Source organism: Vigna unguiculata, chromosome 7 (assembly GCF_037176805.1).
Source record: "Vigna unguiculata cultivar grain cowpea cultivar isolate G323 ecotype 2 chromosome 7, ASM3717680v1, whole genome shotgun sequence".
NCBI lineage: Eukaryota > Viridiplantae > Streptophyta > Magnoliopsida > Fabales > Fabaceae > Vigna > Vigna unguiculata.
In genome coordinates, this window is record NC_140798.1 from 25,283,943 (window position 1) to 25,299,367 (window position 15,425).

The 15,425-nt window shown below is 34.0% G+C and overlaps 1 protein-coding gene across 2 annotated transcripts; it reads left to right on the top strand.

Annotated features, from left to right (window-relative positions):
• Positions 1 to 6,493, top strand: LOC114192317 (geranylgeranyl transferase type-2 subunit beta 1-like). Of its 2 annotated transcripts, none has more exons than XM_028082005.2 (10): positions 1 to 635; positions 2,765 to 2,818; positions 2,968 to 3,118; positions 3,217 to 3,333; positions 4,677 to 4,743; positions 4,833 to 4,981; positions 5,186 to 5,319; positions 5,400 to 5,498; positions 5,642 to 5,717; positions 6,254 to 6,493. In XM_028082005.2, exons 2-10 carry the CDS (start codon positions 2,765 to 2,767, stop codon positions 6,346 to 6,348), a joined length of 942 nt encoding a protein of 313 aa, XP_027937806.1. In that variant the 5' UTR covers positions 1 to 635; the 3' UTR covers positions 6,349 to 6,493. The 2 variants fall into 2 exon arrangements, with proteins under 2 accessions (XP_027937806.1, XP_027937808.1); XM_028082007.2 differs by having other exon boundaries at positions 5,649 to 5,717.
• The last annotated feature ends 8,932 nt before the right edge of the window (positions 6,494 to 15,425 follow it).

Below are 15,425 nucleotides of genomic sequence, written 5' to 3' on the forward strand. Positions count from 1 at the left end.
AAAAAGGTGAATCAAGTTTTTTGAGTTGTTGTTTACATCACTGACCATTGAGGGAGGGAAGAGAAAACGGACTCGAGTCAACATACACAGACCCCCACCATTCACTCACCCTGGAGGGGATCTACAACGCACTTGCTCCTTCTTCCCCAATTTTCAGCTGCATCGGGAGGGGCCTCATTTTTTCTCCCAACAGAAAATCGTTCACTCTCAATCTTCTTCTACACACTCCACACATAGATAAACTTCTTCATCACCTTCTCCTTATTTCTTCCATCAGAATCGCAAACAACAGAGTCCACACCAAACCCTCGTCGGACTGAGTTATTTCCCGTCGCCACAGCCACCACTGCGTGCACTCCACCGCAAACACTCACCGGATCGGATTTTGGATTTCGACTCTGAGTCGTGCACGTCTTCTGCCTCAGCTCCGCGACAGCCACCACACGAGCTCGCTCTCCCTGCATCCACGGGTTCGAGCCACTGTGCCCTCTTCCAGCGATACTCGCCCCTGCTCCACCCTGAATCCTCTAGGGTCGTAACCCTTGGCTACAGCAGCAATTTTAGGCGAAGCTCACATTCTCTCTGTTTCAGCTACATCACGAGTCAATAAGGAGAGCACGGGGTTTCTATTCACAGTACCATCCTATCCCTCTCCTTCTCTTTTGCGTTTTCCTGTTGCTTTCATTTGGAATCCCAACTGGAATGATTGGGTTGATTTGGGAACGATGGTGGAGCTTATGGCCCAGCGGTGGTTATTGTTGTTGGGATAATGAATTTGAATTTATTGAATTAATTGTTGAAATGGGTATATAATTTTGTTTGGATGATTGAACGGTGATGGTTGACTAATGATAACTAATTATTGATTATTGGTTGTAAGAGCATTGTGTGCTTCTCAGTGATGAACCTGTTACAATGTTGTTTCTGATCCTGTGTTGATTCGTTTCTGTTTGCATTTCTGATAGTTGCTATTAACTTGATTAATTGAATTTGGGTTACCTTGTTCCTTGTTTTGGTTCGTGACTCGGTTGGTATTTTCTGATTGTGCTTGGGAATCATTGGGTTATAATATATGTACATTTGTATTCGGCTTGATGAGCTAGAGTCAGTACTGCTTGTGTGACATGAGTGAGGAAAATGGCTGTGAAAAAGAAGGATGAATCGCATTGGTATAGATTTAATCCTATAATTGATTTGTGTGGAATAAGCATTCTGTTAATTGTTAATTTGAACGCACGCCCTTGCTGTTTTCCTTAATTGAGTTTTCAGTTTACAATTGTGGTTTGAATGAGTTTATGCATTCTTTGGGCTATGTTTATGAGGGAGTAATTAATGAGTTAAATTCGGATCGTTGGTGATTTCAATTTCGTTTAGAATGCTTGATTGTAGAGATGTTCTTAAATGCCAAAGCTGTTGAGATATATGCTTATTGTTTGTGCTGATTTCTCCAGAGCTTTGTGGGTTTTGTTTGTGAATTTTGAATTCTTTTTTTTGTTTTGGGTGTTTTTAGAGTTGACACGGTGATGTATCATAAGGTGTAAGCTGAAACAGGGGTGTGTGACTTTGTGATTAAACGTGATGCCCATTGATTATCATATTACATTTTAATTGATGTTACATAGGGAAATGGAATTGATTGCGCTCATGTGATGTTCTGGAATTGGAGAGTGAATATAGTTTTTGGTTTATTTTGTTTGATGGCTATGTTTGCAACTTTTAGTTTCATTGTAAGTTCACGTTGGTGTGCAGTCCATGTTCATTACTGGGTTTTGTGATCACGTTTGTAGGTTCTGACTGTGGGGTTATAAGCTGCTCAATATTTGTTTTGTTTCAATCAATTTCTAGGTTCACATTTTACTACAAAATTGAGTTTACGTGGCATTTGTTGGATTTGATGGCTGCAGTGCTTTAGTTTGAAAATTTAGATGAAATTTTGAATCCTAAATTTGATTGAACTGATTTAATGGTTGGACTAATTGTCGATTAACTTTTGGTTATTGATGGAGTGTATGGTTTATTCGAACCAAGTTTAAGCCCATATTTTTTACATTAAAAATCCGATCTTAGTTTACTAGTATTTTGAAAATTAGTATTAGGGTTTCTTTCTTCCGCTCGTTGCACCCCTATTTCATTCCTGCACCACTTTAATTATTGTTTTGGTTTGTTCTTACTCCTCACACTCCCAAATATGTTAACTTGCACCCTTATGCATTTTGTTTGTTATTTACTCATTTTAAAAGGTAGAGTACTCAAGCAATTGTCCGAATCAGTCTAGTACTTAATACCTTTCACTTTAAATAGACAATCAAAGTATGTTTTAAAAGGTATGGCATGAAGTTAAAACTCAAATTTGATTGACTGGTATAATGTGTGAAGTATTAGTTTCCCTGATTTTGGGGATCTTGATTGGGACATTTTGTACAACTTAGAATTTAAGATTTGATGTTCCTCTACTCAATCCTTTGACTAATTCTTACTGATTCATTTAATGGAGAGGAAATTTTCCATCTTTCCATCTTAACGTATGATTTGTCACTTGTTTTTGTTGAAATATCAAATATAATTGACTGACCACAAATTAAAACTAATCTCAAAGTGGATCAGTAATTGTATTATGGATGTCTTGTGCGCTTTGATTATTTCATATCTTATGTAGGTATCAAACCATTTCTATCCCATTCTCTTAAAAAGGACAAAACGAATGGGGTTGGGTAGGCTTTTAAAATCTCTGATTCTAATCTTTCTAATTTTTTTCTTGGAATAGATGGCAGAGCTGGCAACTGAGAAACATGTTCGCTACATATTATCAGTTGAAAAGGTTTGCTTCCTGTTTATACATTCTTTCGGAAAAGAAGAAGAGTGTCTTAAGTTGATTATCACAAAACATGGATGACTTCCAAACTCTTGTTTTATGCTTAAAAGGTTGGATGTGCTCATTTTCTTTTTACACATTCTTTATTTTTCCAGAGGAAAGATAATTTTGAATCTGTGGTAATGGAGCATCTAAGAATGAGTGGGGCATACTGGGGCTTGACTGCCCTGGATCTTCTGGGAAAGCTTGATAGCGTTGATGTTGATGAGGTTACTTCATGGTTGCTGAGTTGTCAACATGAGTCAGGTTGTTCAATGTTTAATTTATTTCCTTACTTTGTATTTGAGATTATTTTAAGCATCAGTATTATAGATAATTTCTTATGAGATCGTGTTGTTGTGAAGGGGGATTCGGTGGAAATGTTGGTCATGACCCGCACATCTTGTATACACTAAGTGCAGTGCAGGTGTTGGCTCTCTTTGATAAGATGGATGTTATTGATGTAGATAAGGTGACAAATTGTATCCTTACACATATTGATGAAGGATTATCTTGTTTCTTTTTAAGATTATTGAATATGGTGTGAGTTGATTAAGAAAGCTAAGTGAAATCCCCACTAGACATTAAGATAGTAAGCTATCTAGATGTGAAGGTTCCTTTCACAAAGCTCAAGAGAAGAAGATGATGGATTGATTCAAAATTAAAAGGAAATGGAAAGCACATAAACCATAGAAAACCAAGAACAATTAAAGGAAGAAGAAAACATAAAATGGAAAAGAAAGAAATGGTAAAAATGTGAGAAGCACGCCACTACAAGGCTAGGCTAGAAGCCATGGCAACCTTGAAGATGAGTGGATGTGTGCCGCCACTTGCTATGCAAGATAAGGCTTAAAAGTATTCACTCCCTAGGAAAGAAACTCTCACAAATGGTTGAGACACAAGAGTGTTTTTACTTCAAAATGTTCAACCCTTTTACATGTCTAGGAGCACCCCTTATATAGAAGAGTTTAGGGGCCTCTAAGCAAATAAAAGATACCTAAGGATGTCTCTACAAAAACCTAACCCTAGCTTCTAGAAACTAGGTCAAATAATGTTACAAAAATGAGAGACAAAAGAGCTAACTATGGTGTGTGCAAGGCTAATTTCGTTCTAGTACAAAAGGAGACAAAAAATGTGTCTCATATGTCTCCAAAAAGTGGCCATAGTATGCTAAAAACAAAGGAGACCAAAGGTACATAGGTACACTTGCTTTATGCCTTTTTCTTTATGCTTTATGCCTTTGCTTTACTCTCTCCTCCACATCATTTATGCTCTCCAATCACCATGCGCCACCTAGCATTGATTTCTTACTCCTAATTAACCTACAAAGCAAATAAACATAAATTAGCATGTTGGCTTAAGTCAAGTCAACTATAGTCAACAAGTCAAACCTAGTCAAAGGTCAACAAGTCAACTAAAGTTGATTCAACTAAGTCAACTTAGGAAATCAAAAATAACAAACACAAATGAAAGGGATGAAGGATTAGTGAATTTCCTTTCTAAACATGCTTAGTCTTCTTAAGCATGTGCCTCCATCCTTGGTTGGGGTCAATCCTTCATCACATATTGACTGGTTTTGAAGGTCTTATAATCTGTATTCACAAATATTTTGCAATACAGAAGAAACTTTGTTCTTTTTTCAATTTTTTGAAATAGTATATTTCTGTGTTTTATTAGGAAACTTTAGTTGGCTATCATGCTGTGCTTTTTAGAAAGATAATTGAAAAGACTTTATTGTGATTTTGAGTGGAGTTTGATGGATTAGTTACTAAAATTACATCAGTGAAACAAGTATACTGGATCCTTGTTACTTAATATCTGTCAGATATTGTTAGCCTGCAAAATGAAGATGGATCCTTTTCAGGGGATATGTGGGGTGAAGTTGATACGCGGTATTTTTCTTAAGTTCCTTATTCATTATTGAGCATGTAAGAGCTTACTGTATTTTAAACTAAAAAATCCACTGAATTGTTTGTCTTAGGTTCTCATATATTGCTATTTGTTGCTTATCAATATTACATCGCTTGGATAAAATCAATGTGGAGAAAGCTGTGAAGTACATTATAAGTTGCAAAAATATGGATGGTGGTTTTGGTTGCACTCCTGGTGGGGAATCTCATGCTGGTCAAAGTATGTAATATTATCATGATCTTTATTTAAATTATTAATTTGTCTATCACTTACTCAATGAATGTACCAATACTATTGTTGCCTTCAACAATTATGTTCTTTACTTCTTCCCCACATGAAGGGCATAATTTGAAATTGGAATATATTCATCCATCATCATCTGGAATATATTTCTTATAAAATATTTGTTTTTCCTATTGTCAGTATTTTGTTGTGTGGGAGCCCTTGCCATAACGGGGTCACTAGATCTTGTTGACAAGGACCTACTGGGTTGGTGGTTATGTGAGCGACAGGTTAAATCTGGAGGTCTGAATGGGCGTCCTGAGAAACTTCCTGATGTGAGTAAATCTTTTCAAATTTACATTTATTGCTTTATGTGATATGCTCATTTCTCTTACTAGGTTTTAGATCATCTCAGGTCTGCTACTCGTGGTGGGTTCTTTCTAGCCTCACCATGATTGATAGAGTTCATTGGATCAGTAAGGAGAAGCTTATAAGGTTTATCATAGACTGTCAGGTTAGTCGTTGAATGTCTTTACGCTGTTTATAAATCTGCATATTTTTTTTTTTTTTTTTTTTTTTTTTTTTTTTTTTTATTTTCGTGCATAAACTACTGTCAGGTAAGTATTTCTGAAATAATTTGTATGTTGAAACTGTAAGGACACAGAAAATGGTGGGATTTCAGACAGGCCAGATGATGCTGTGGATGTATTTCACACATTCTTCGGGGTGGCAGGTAAGAGTACCTCTTATCTTTTTTATTGTTTTTTTGTTCCATTTTTTGTGCTAAAATCTTGTCATCTGGGGATTCCTTGCTTAATATGGGAACCACCCTACCTCTTCCTTTCACATGCATTGAGATTACCCAATTTGGGAAAGGTATTGGCCTGTCACTTCATTCACCTTCCTTTCCAAAGAGTGATGATAAACCATTTTTCCAATCATAAGTTGTGAATTTCTGTTGCTAGCTTCATGTTTCAGATAAGATTAACCATACTAGTTCAACATGCTTATTATGTTAATGTCACATTAGAAGTGCATATTTAATGTGATTCGATTTTTTAAGTAGTTGTTTGGAAGGCTTAAGTGAGCACTTGTGTGAATTAATAGATTTTCGTTGTTACATCCTGTCTCACTTTTCAGTGTCTAAAAAGATGGATGTAGCTTATAGCCAGAATCCCTATTTATCCATGACGAGAACGTTTTTGCTTTTATTCATGTGTTTCTTATTCCATTCATACTAAAAACAGGGACGTTGAATTTTTTTTACAGGACTTTCACTACTTGAATATCCAGGAGTGAAACCGATAGATCCAGCTTATGCCTTACCTGTTGACGTTGTAAATCGAATTTTCTTTAGGAAATAAGAGTGAAGTAGTTCAGTTCGATGATAATTATGACTCACTCTTGGGAGTTGGATCTACCACCCTCGGTGCAAAAATAGTTAATTATGTCCTAATCAAAATGTTTACATTTTTTAGCTTCTTTAATTAAATTGCTGTGATACGAAAAGGATTGTTCGGTGTTGTAGTTTTATAGTTTTATGTTTGGATAGGTTAAAACAAGAAAATTTTATAATTCTTGTTTAGTTTTAAATTATCTGTGAATAGAAGAGAAGAGAAAAAATACTTTCATGTTCCGTAAAGTTTTAATATATATTATAATTGGTAATTCTAAAACTTTATAGCATGTTATTGTTTTTTTATGCAAAGATAAGATCCTTAATTATTTTATATTGGCAAACAAGTTATTGTATAACTTAATATGCCGAAAATATATTATAAGTATTTTAAGTGAATTATTTTCTAATAAAAGATTAAAATGTTATAAATAAATTATTGAATGAAAACGTATAAAGTAATGTCATAATTAACTTAAATTGCTTATTTAGAAAAATAGTTATCGTAATTTAAAATTAGTTATTGTAATTTAAAATTCATTATTGTTTTAAATATATTAATTAGGCTTTGATATCATATGATGAGTCTATTTTCATGAGATGGAAGTCTTGTGAATATTGTGGAGGCTTCCATGGAATGGATGAAGGTGCAGAATGAGAATGGAGAGATTCTCGAGTGATGTTAGGCCAATATTCAAGGAAGAGGGTTAGAGGAAGTCATTAAGGGGAACTCTAGTCTAGTTTGATTTTCACAAGTCCTAAGCTCTTTATTTATAGGAGAAAAGAGTTAGGTGGTCTAGAAAAAATGGAGGGAAAAATGATTTAGAATGTTGTATTTGAAGCCAAAAAGAGAGTACCAGGATGGTTTGACTTATCAACTAAGCAAGTCACATGGGACATGCTTCTAGGTGCAAAAGAAGAAGCTTGGCCAACAAGCTTGACACCAATTCTAGAAGTTTCATGCATCTTCCTCTAAGGTCCATTAAAATGGACCTAAATCCCTCTTGGTCTGCAACACTTTCAAAGTCTAAAAACCCTCCAAGGCTCGATATATGGCTCAAAGAAAACTTTATTCTATTGGGTCTAAAATAGAAAACCCAAAATTAAATCTTAATCTAGTACTTAAACAATGTTGTCGAAAAGATAAGAGCTTGGGCCCTCTCAACAATTGAGGTCCACTCTTCTTGTCTGCACTTGGCTAAGGTTGTGGCATTTGTCATCATCCCCTCCCTCTTTCGAAGGATTTGTCTTTAGATCTACATGATTCTTCTTGACAACAACCTTTATGAGTGGTCTTGTTGTGTCTTCCTCCTCTAGGATCAAAGACCATCCTGCAACAAACACCAAATAAAATTGGAATTAAATTCAATACCATAGGCCAAATATATCCATTTGAAAAACTAAAAGCAGGCCTTTTGTTAATTTTCAAAAACTTTCCTTGAGTACTTTCAAGTCCTACTTTCCTCCAAGATCAAAGATCATGCTACAACAAACACCAAATAAAATTGGGATTAATTTCAATACCATACAACAAATATATCCATTTGAAAAACTAAAAGAAGACCTTTTGTTAATTTTCAAAAACTTTCCTTGAGTACTTTCAAAGCCTACTTTCCAAAAGTGCTTTTGTTCACTTTGACTTAATTTTAACCTAGAAGGTAAAACAACTCAAGATGTAACTTTGAAAAATCCAAAGAGAAATTTAAAACATTGGAGGGTGGAGGTAAAGTTGAAAAATTTCAGTGGAAAAGTTTGGAATAAAGAAAGAAGTATTAATGAATGGAGAAGAGTTTGAGGATTGAAAGACTTCCTTTAACATCTTAGTTTCAAGTAGTATTGAGGAAGTGGAAAGTACCCTCATTAGGACTTTCTCCTTTTCTCTTCTCTTACTCTTTTATTTTTCTCTCTGTTCTTTCTCTTCCATCTCTTTTCTTATCTTCTTTTCATGATATCTTCTTTGCTCCTCCTCTTTCTCTCTTTGTTCTTCCTTTCTTCTCTTATTTTTCGGTTTTCTTTTCCTAAACTTTTGTTGTATCCTCTCATCTTTTTGTTTTAAAATTCTAAGTTCCTTCTTTAGAATGACAAGTTTTGCCTCTCTTTTAATCTTCTCCTTTTCTTTTTGTATGGCCTCTTACTTTCTCCAAATTTGGTAAGAAGGATCCCTAGACATGTTTACTATTTTTGGAATTTTTGGTTTTAAAAACTAAGTTCTAATTAAGAAATTCTAAAGAAGAAGTAGATAGCAAACTTCTTGAATTCTCTTCCAGGAAAGAGAGGTGAATCACTTGGATTGCTTATATACTAAGTCTTTCCTAACAAAAGGAACTCAAAGAATGTTACACAAAATTTCTAAAGTAAAATTAGACACACTAAACAATTAAACAAAAACAAGAAATTGAAACTAAGCTATGCGGCCTAATTGGTAAGGCTTGTTATGGCAAGACACGTTCACCGTCTATTAGCGCTTTACTATTTATTTTAAAAATTCTAATTAAGAGATGAGAGAACACCTGAGGCTCCCTCAAGACACTTAATTAGTCCAAGAAGATATAAGAAAAGAGAGCTTAAACAAATACAGTGCAAAGAAAATACAATCACAAATTGGGGCAAAAATAAATGGTTTTCAAGTGTTTCACTCCACTATTTTCTTTTGGCTTACTCAAGTGTTCCACTTTTGCTTCCACCTCCTAAGATGCTACCTTGAGTATTTGGTTACCTCCAAAGATAACTTCCACTAAGAATGTAATACCAAACCAAAGAAGCTAAGAAAGAAAAGCAAGAAAAAGCTTAAATGAAAGAATTAGTAAACTGAAATGAAATATATGTGAAACATACACAAAGATTTAACAAAGAAAGACAAACTATAAATAAGTTAAGAAACAAGGTAAGCACACAAAAGAATTTACCTAAGAAAGGTGCTATAATGGATTTGCAAATTAAAAACAGAAAGCAAAATGTAATAAACTACAAAGAAGCTTGTTCCAATCTCAATATTGGACCCAAAACAAGTGAGTTAATCCAATTTTGTTAAGGCCAATTGAAAATAGACTAAAGCAACCTGAAAAATACACTTTAGTATGATTTTTCACAATGTTGTCAAACAGAAAACAGAAACAAATGCCTTCACTTCAACTGTTTATGATTTTTTCATTTCTCAACATTTTTCTTTGATTCTTTTTTTTTCGTGAAGGTTTTACACAAATTATATTTCACACAGATCTGAATTTTCACTTCTCAATTAATTGTGATAAATCAAACAAAATAAGTGTGCAGTTTAAAACATATTACTGAAACAGAAAATTGCAATTGCTAGTAATGTTTCTAGTATAGTAGCCATTTCTCTTAATCTTTTGCCACACTTCTTTTTGGCACTTTTTCTTTATTCTTTTGGTGTTTTTTTTATCTTTTTTTTTTACAGTAGCACTTTTAGGCATTAAAATAGAATCATCACTACCAAAGCTTCATCATGTAACATGTATTTTGGAAACAAGATAGAATGAAATTTAAGGAAGAAAACATTGAGATTAGAAATTTGAATCAAACACAATAGAAGCCTAACTTTAAGGAACTTGCTAAGAATTAATTAACAAGTAAGAACTTAAATGCAAAAAAAAATAAAATTAAAAGCACTCAAAGCACATTAGAAGCCGAAAATGAAAGGAAACTTAAGTGATTAAGCAAGCACAAGGAAAATTCTCATTGGACATTAAGATAAACCAAGGTTATCTGTATGTGAAGTTGCATTTCCAACGTTTCAGGGGAGAAGAGAAGGTCTATTTATAAGCATAAATACTGTAGTAAAATAGCCATGAAAACACAACTAAAGAAGCATAAATTGAAAAGCTAAACAATGGAAATTAAGACATAATTGGACCACACATTACTCTAGACAAAACATATGGATTAGAAAATTAAAATGATTCAAAATAGATCAAATAGAAGATGAACAAGACTCAAACAAAAATGTAAAAGCCACATAAATTCACCATGGTTGAGCTCTTCGACACAATAGTCGAATGGTTCTAAAGGAACAATGGTAAGAACTACATAACCAATGAGCTGAATGGAAGAAAAACAAGAAGACAAGCAAAGAAAGTAGCGGACAACACGAAAATTGAAAGAAAACAAAGAAGATGAACTTATCTCTTGAAGAGAAGCTTGATCAACCAAAGCTCTAGATACCACATGATGAGTCCATCTTCATGAGAGGAAGCCTTGCACATAGTGTGGAGACTTCCATGAAATGGATGAAGGTGCGAAAGCTAGGAAGAAAGAGAAGGAGAAGGTTCAACTATGGTGTTTAAAGGATGTTCTGAAGTGAGGTTAGGCCAACACTCAAGGAAAGAGGCTAGAGGAAGCCACTAAGGGGAACTCTAGCATAGTTTGATTCACAAAAGAAGAGTAGTTTGGTGTCACAACTCAAGGAATACCATTATGAGCCACAACTCAAGGAATGCCACATCAATGTCCATCCTTAAGGTATCACCCAAAGCCTTGTAGACCATGCACATACAAAGAAACAAGCCACAAGTTGTGTAAAACTCTAAGTCTCATTATGCACCTGAAACTACTATTCCAAGTACATCATACCAATACTTGAACATGGACCCAGAATATACATGCTTCCATGAACCTGCCTGTTTGTGGTCTTCTCTACGAACCTCCCCGCTCGTACTCCAACTCTACGAACCTTCCCGCCCGTAGTCCAACACATGTGATCCAATAGCTACAAACCTCCCCGCTCACAGCAATCCTCAAGTGTGAGCACGAAAAATACGAACCTATCTACTCGTATCCTTACATGAGAGCATCATAATATGAACCTCCCTCCTCATATTATCATGTGTTCACCACCAGCCATGAACCTACCCGCTCATGATACATTCAAGAATCTCTAAGTCCAAGCCCAACATCACAAACACGCAAAACACAAGCCAACAAAACACACTGCTCTTTGCGCTATCGCCTAGCATTGCCTAAGCATCGCCAAGCGACATTCCAACGCAAACCGCTTGACTAAACCTGGTTCTAGACTGCCTGACGAGTATCACACGCCGCTGAGCACTACGCATCTTCAGAGTTTGCTGTTTGACAGTAGTCGCTTGGCAAAACCATTCTTGCCGCCAGGCCCCACGCGATTCCATTGGTCGCTATCGCCTAGCGGCTTATCCCGCGCCACCAGGCGCTATACCAGTAGAGTTAAGGCTACTGGTTTTTGGCACTTTGGACAGGTTCTTAATGAACCCAAACAATCCACAGGCAATCCGAAACATCAACCAAACTTATCCAGTCATATTAGTATGACTAAATCACAATTCATCACATTCATATACCCAACGAGTTCATAGTTGAGATTATACCATAACTTAATTATTAATAGAATTCACTACATATCACATGCATCAATCCCCTATATATTCAAATATATACTCCACCATTTAAATTCATGATAGCATTCAATTTCAAGTTATGAATAATACATGCTCATATCAAATATAAAGTAGTAGCACTCTAACAACTTAAACACATGATTCTATGCACCAATGCAAATTAATATAACACTTCACACCTCTTATGCAACAATTTCCTTTATATTGATACACATGAATTCACCAAAAAACCCATTCTCAACATGTGACTAACCCAAAGGAATATTGAAATCCATGGAGACTCACAACAAGACCTAACCATGCTTCCAACTCATGCATTTTAAGGACCTCTAAACCAGAAATCATGTGTATCATATATCTCCAACTACAAAAATCCAAATTAAAATCACACCGTACAAAATAAAGAGCAACATGTTATGAACCTGTTGTCAAAATTTCAGCTAAATCGGACGGTTAACAAACTGGAAAATGCAGTTTTACAAAAATTACGTAGACCAGAAAAATAGGTAGCGCCCAGAAGTCAGGAACCTGGCACTTGGTGGTACAAAACCAGCACCCGACGATTCCTGTTGTGCGTAAAATATGAAAAACAACATTTTGGCACATACTTTGATCAATTTAAAGGCACTCAAACATGCAGAATTTAACAAAGGTTTATCCATCATGCATTAAACTACCCAAAACCAAAGGTGCATGTTTAGATATGGCAAATAAACCTGTCCTTGTGGGTATTGCCCGAACCCGTCCCCGTTTTGACGGGGAATCCCCATATTGATTGGGTATGGGGAATCCCTGACTTTTCAATTGGGTATGGGGATGTACAAATCCCCGCCATAATACCCGTCCCCGCCATATCTCCGTCCTCGTTTAAATTATTAAAATATTCACAAATTTTTAAGTAACTATATATATATATATATATATATACTTTCCATTTTTTACTTTTTCTAATTATTTGGTTTGTCATGAAACTCATTCACATCTCTAATATATTTTTCAACTTATCATAACCTTTATGTAATTATGTTAAAATGATGTATGTCAATTAAAAATATTTTATGTCTCACATTTGAAAATTTCTATTATTTTTTTAATATTTTTATTTATTTTATATTTTCCTTTCACCTGAGAATGTTTAATACTCTCAAATTAAGTGTTTAATAGTATAAACATTTCATTTACTAGGTAATATAAAAGAATCTTTACTTATTATATTAATTTTTGTTTCATTTGAAGAACTATTTTGTTTTGTTAAAAAAATTTTTGTTATTTCTCAACCATTGAGTATATATGTTGATATTTGAAAAGTTTTCTTAGATCTCTAATGTATTTTTCATCTTATCATACCCTTAATTATAAATTTGTTAATTTTTTAATATTTTTATTTGTTGTCTATTTTCATTATATATAATACTATTTCAATATATTTTATCTAGTTATTTTTTATTTTCTAACACATTATCAACAATACTATAATTTTTTAACTATAATTGTATAAATGACTTTTATTTACTACAATATAAAAATTTAATGTAATTGTCATGAATATTTTTTATCAACATCCAACATATATTGGAGTTCAGAAGATACAAAATCTATGTTAAAATTTTATTATTATGTTTATTATTTGTTCTTTGCATCATTTTGATCAAATGTGTATTATAAATTTTATTAGTGTCTAAAAAGGAGATTCATTAGAATTAAAAAAATTGAAGTAAACAAACATTTAAAATATATTTTAATTTGAATATTTGTTTTCCTTTTATATTTTTTAAAATGTATTTTTAAATTTTACAAACTAGATTTCATTAATGTTTGCAAATTTAATAAATGTTTTGGTTCTCATGAAATTTTATTTGGTATTCTAATCTAAAACGTAAACAATTATAATTATTTCAAAGTATTTGATATCGAAGAAACAACCATCGTCCTAATATTGAATATTTGATAATATTATGTTTACTTTATCGTAATTTTTTATTATTTTATGAAAATTAATTAAAATTAATATTGAAATGGAAAGAAAACGAGTATGGGTATGAGTATGAGATTATACCCGTTATCCGATGGGGATGGGGATGGAACAAAAGTTTGATACCCGTTGGATTTGTGGTATGGGATAGCGAAACTTGTTCTCGTCCTGTCCCGTTACCATCCCTATGCATGTTCAAACAAATTCACAAAAACGAACCAATCCAGTTCGTATTGCCTGGCGGACCTTCATTGTTGGCAGGTGGTTTTTGGGCAGAACCCAAAAACTAAGTTCAAACATCATGTATCGCCTGGCGGGCCTTCATTGCCACTAGGTGGTTTTTGGAAAAATTCTAGAAACACGAAAAACCTAGAAAATTGATAGAACCAAAAGCCCACATGGATTTCATACATCATACAATTATATAATATTAAAGATTAAGGCACAAACTCTCACTCGCTAAACACAATTGTTGCTTTGCAACACTCTATCACCCTTAATTTTCCCCTTAATTATGCGTTAATATTGGTTTATTGCAAGAAAACGAAAATGGACGGAGATGAGGTTTAATTGCCATTCAACAACCATTATGAGATACAAGCCAAGGTTCGAACACACAACCACACCATTGTCAAGTCAATGCACAACCATTCAACCAATTCATGTTTCATGATAATTCCTATACATCTAGGAATTTATAATCACTCATCCTGATCAAGAATATCACTAAATATAATAAACTATTAAAATAACATACAAAGACTCAAACCCAAGTCCTCTCACATAACTAAGTACTCTTAACCACTTGAGTTAGTACTATTCCACATCATAAACCCCAACATTAAATGTCATAAAGGTTCTCACTACCCACATTTATTAAATAATTATTAATTTAATTATTTAAATTTCTCGGGTCTTACAAGAAAGTACCCTTAGAGAGAAGTTAGATAACTCTAGAAAAGTGATTTTTAGAGAGATAATGTGTTTTAAAATAATGAAACTCGTTTATAACAATTATATTTATAATAAAACCGATTAATTATTAAAATAATCAAGCCTCATTATTTTAAACCACTTTTAACTCTAAAATGCCATTTTCCAGGTCTTTACACCTCCAATTTCGTAGCCCATCATCCTTTCCAACCCAAAAGGGGCAAAACCTCCATGGATGAAGAAGGAGGCCCAAGAAGAAGAAGGGAAAGCTTCCTAACACCCTTAGAAACCTCCAAGAGACTCTCTGAAGCCCCAAAAGTGTTTCTCTTCATGAAAAATGAGGAATCCCCCTAAAACTCTCATAGAAACATGATTAAATACCCATATTTGTGTATCAATGTCGACATTCTTGCCCAATGACTTTATTCTCGTCCAACAAGACCTAAAAATCAATGCTCTCTAACTTTTAACACGTTAGGCAAGCCATATTTTATCCTAACAACTCTTTTTCACCTAGCGAGTAGCTAGCTCTCTAATAAACTCTTTAGTCGAATCAAGTTTATACAAAAATGATTTTCTCACTAGTGTAGTATAGCATGAAAACTCAATATCAATTCAAGGAGAGACACTTAAGTTGAGTGTTTATCAATGCAAAGGAAATCTACTAAATTTAAGCTAACTAATATATCACAACTATTCAATGGAATTTTTGCATGAATTCTATCCTAAGCTAACATGTATTGCATGGAA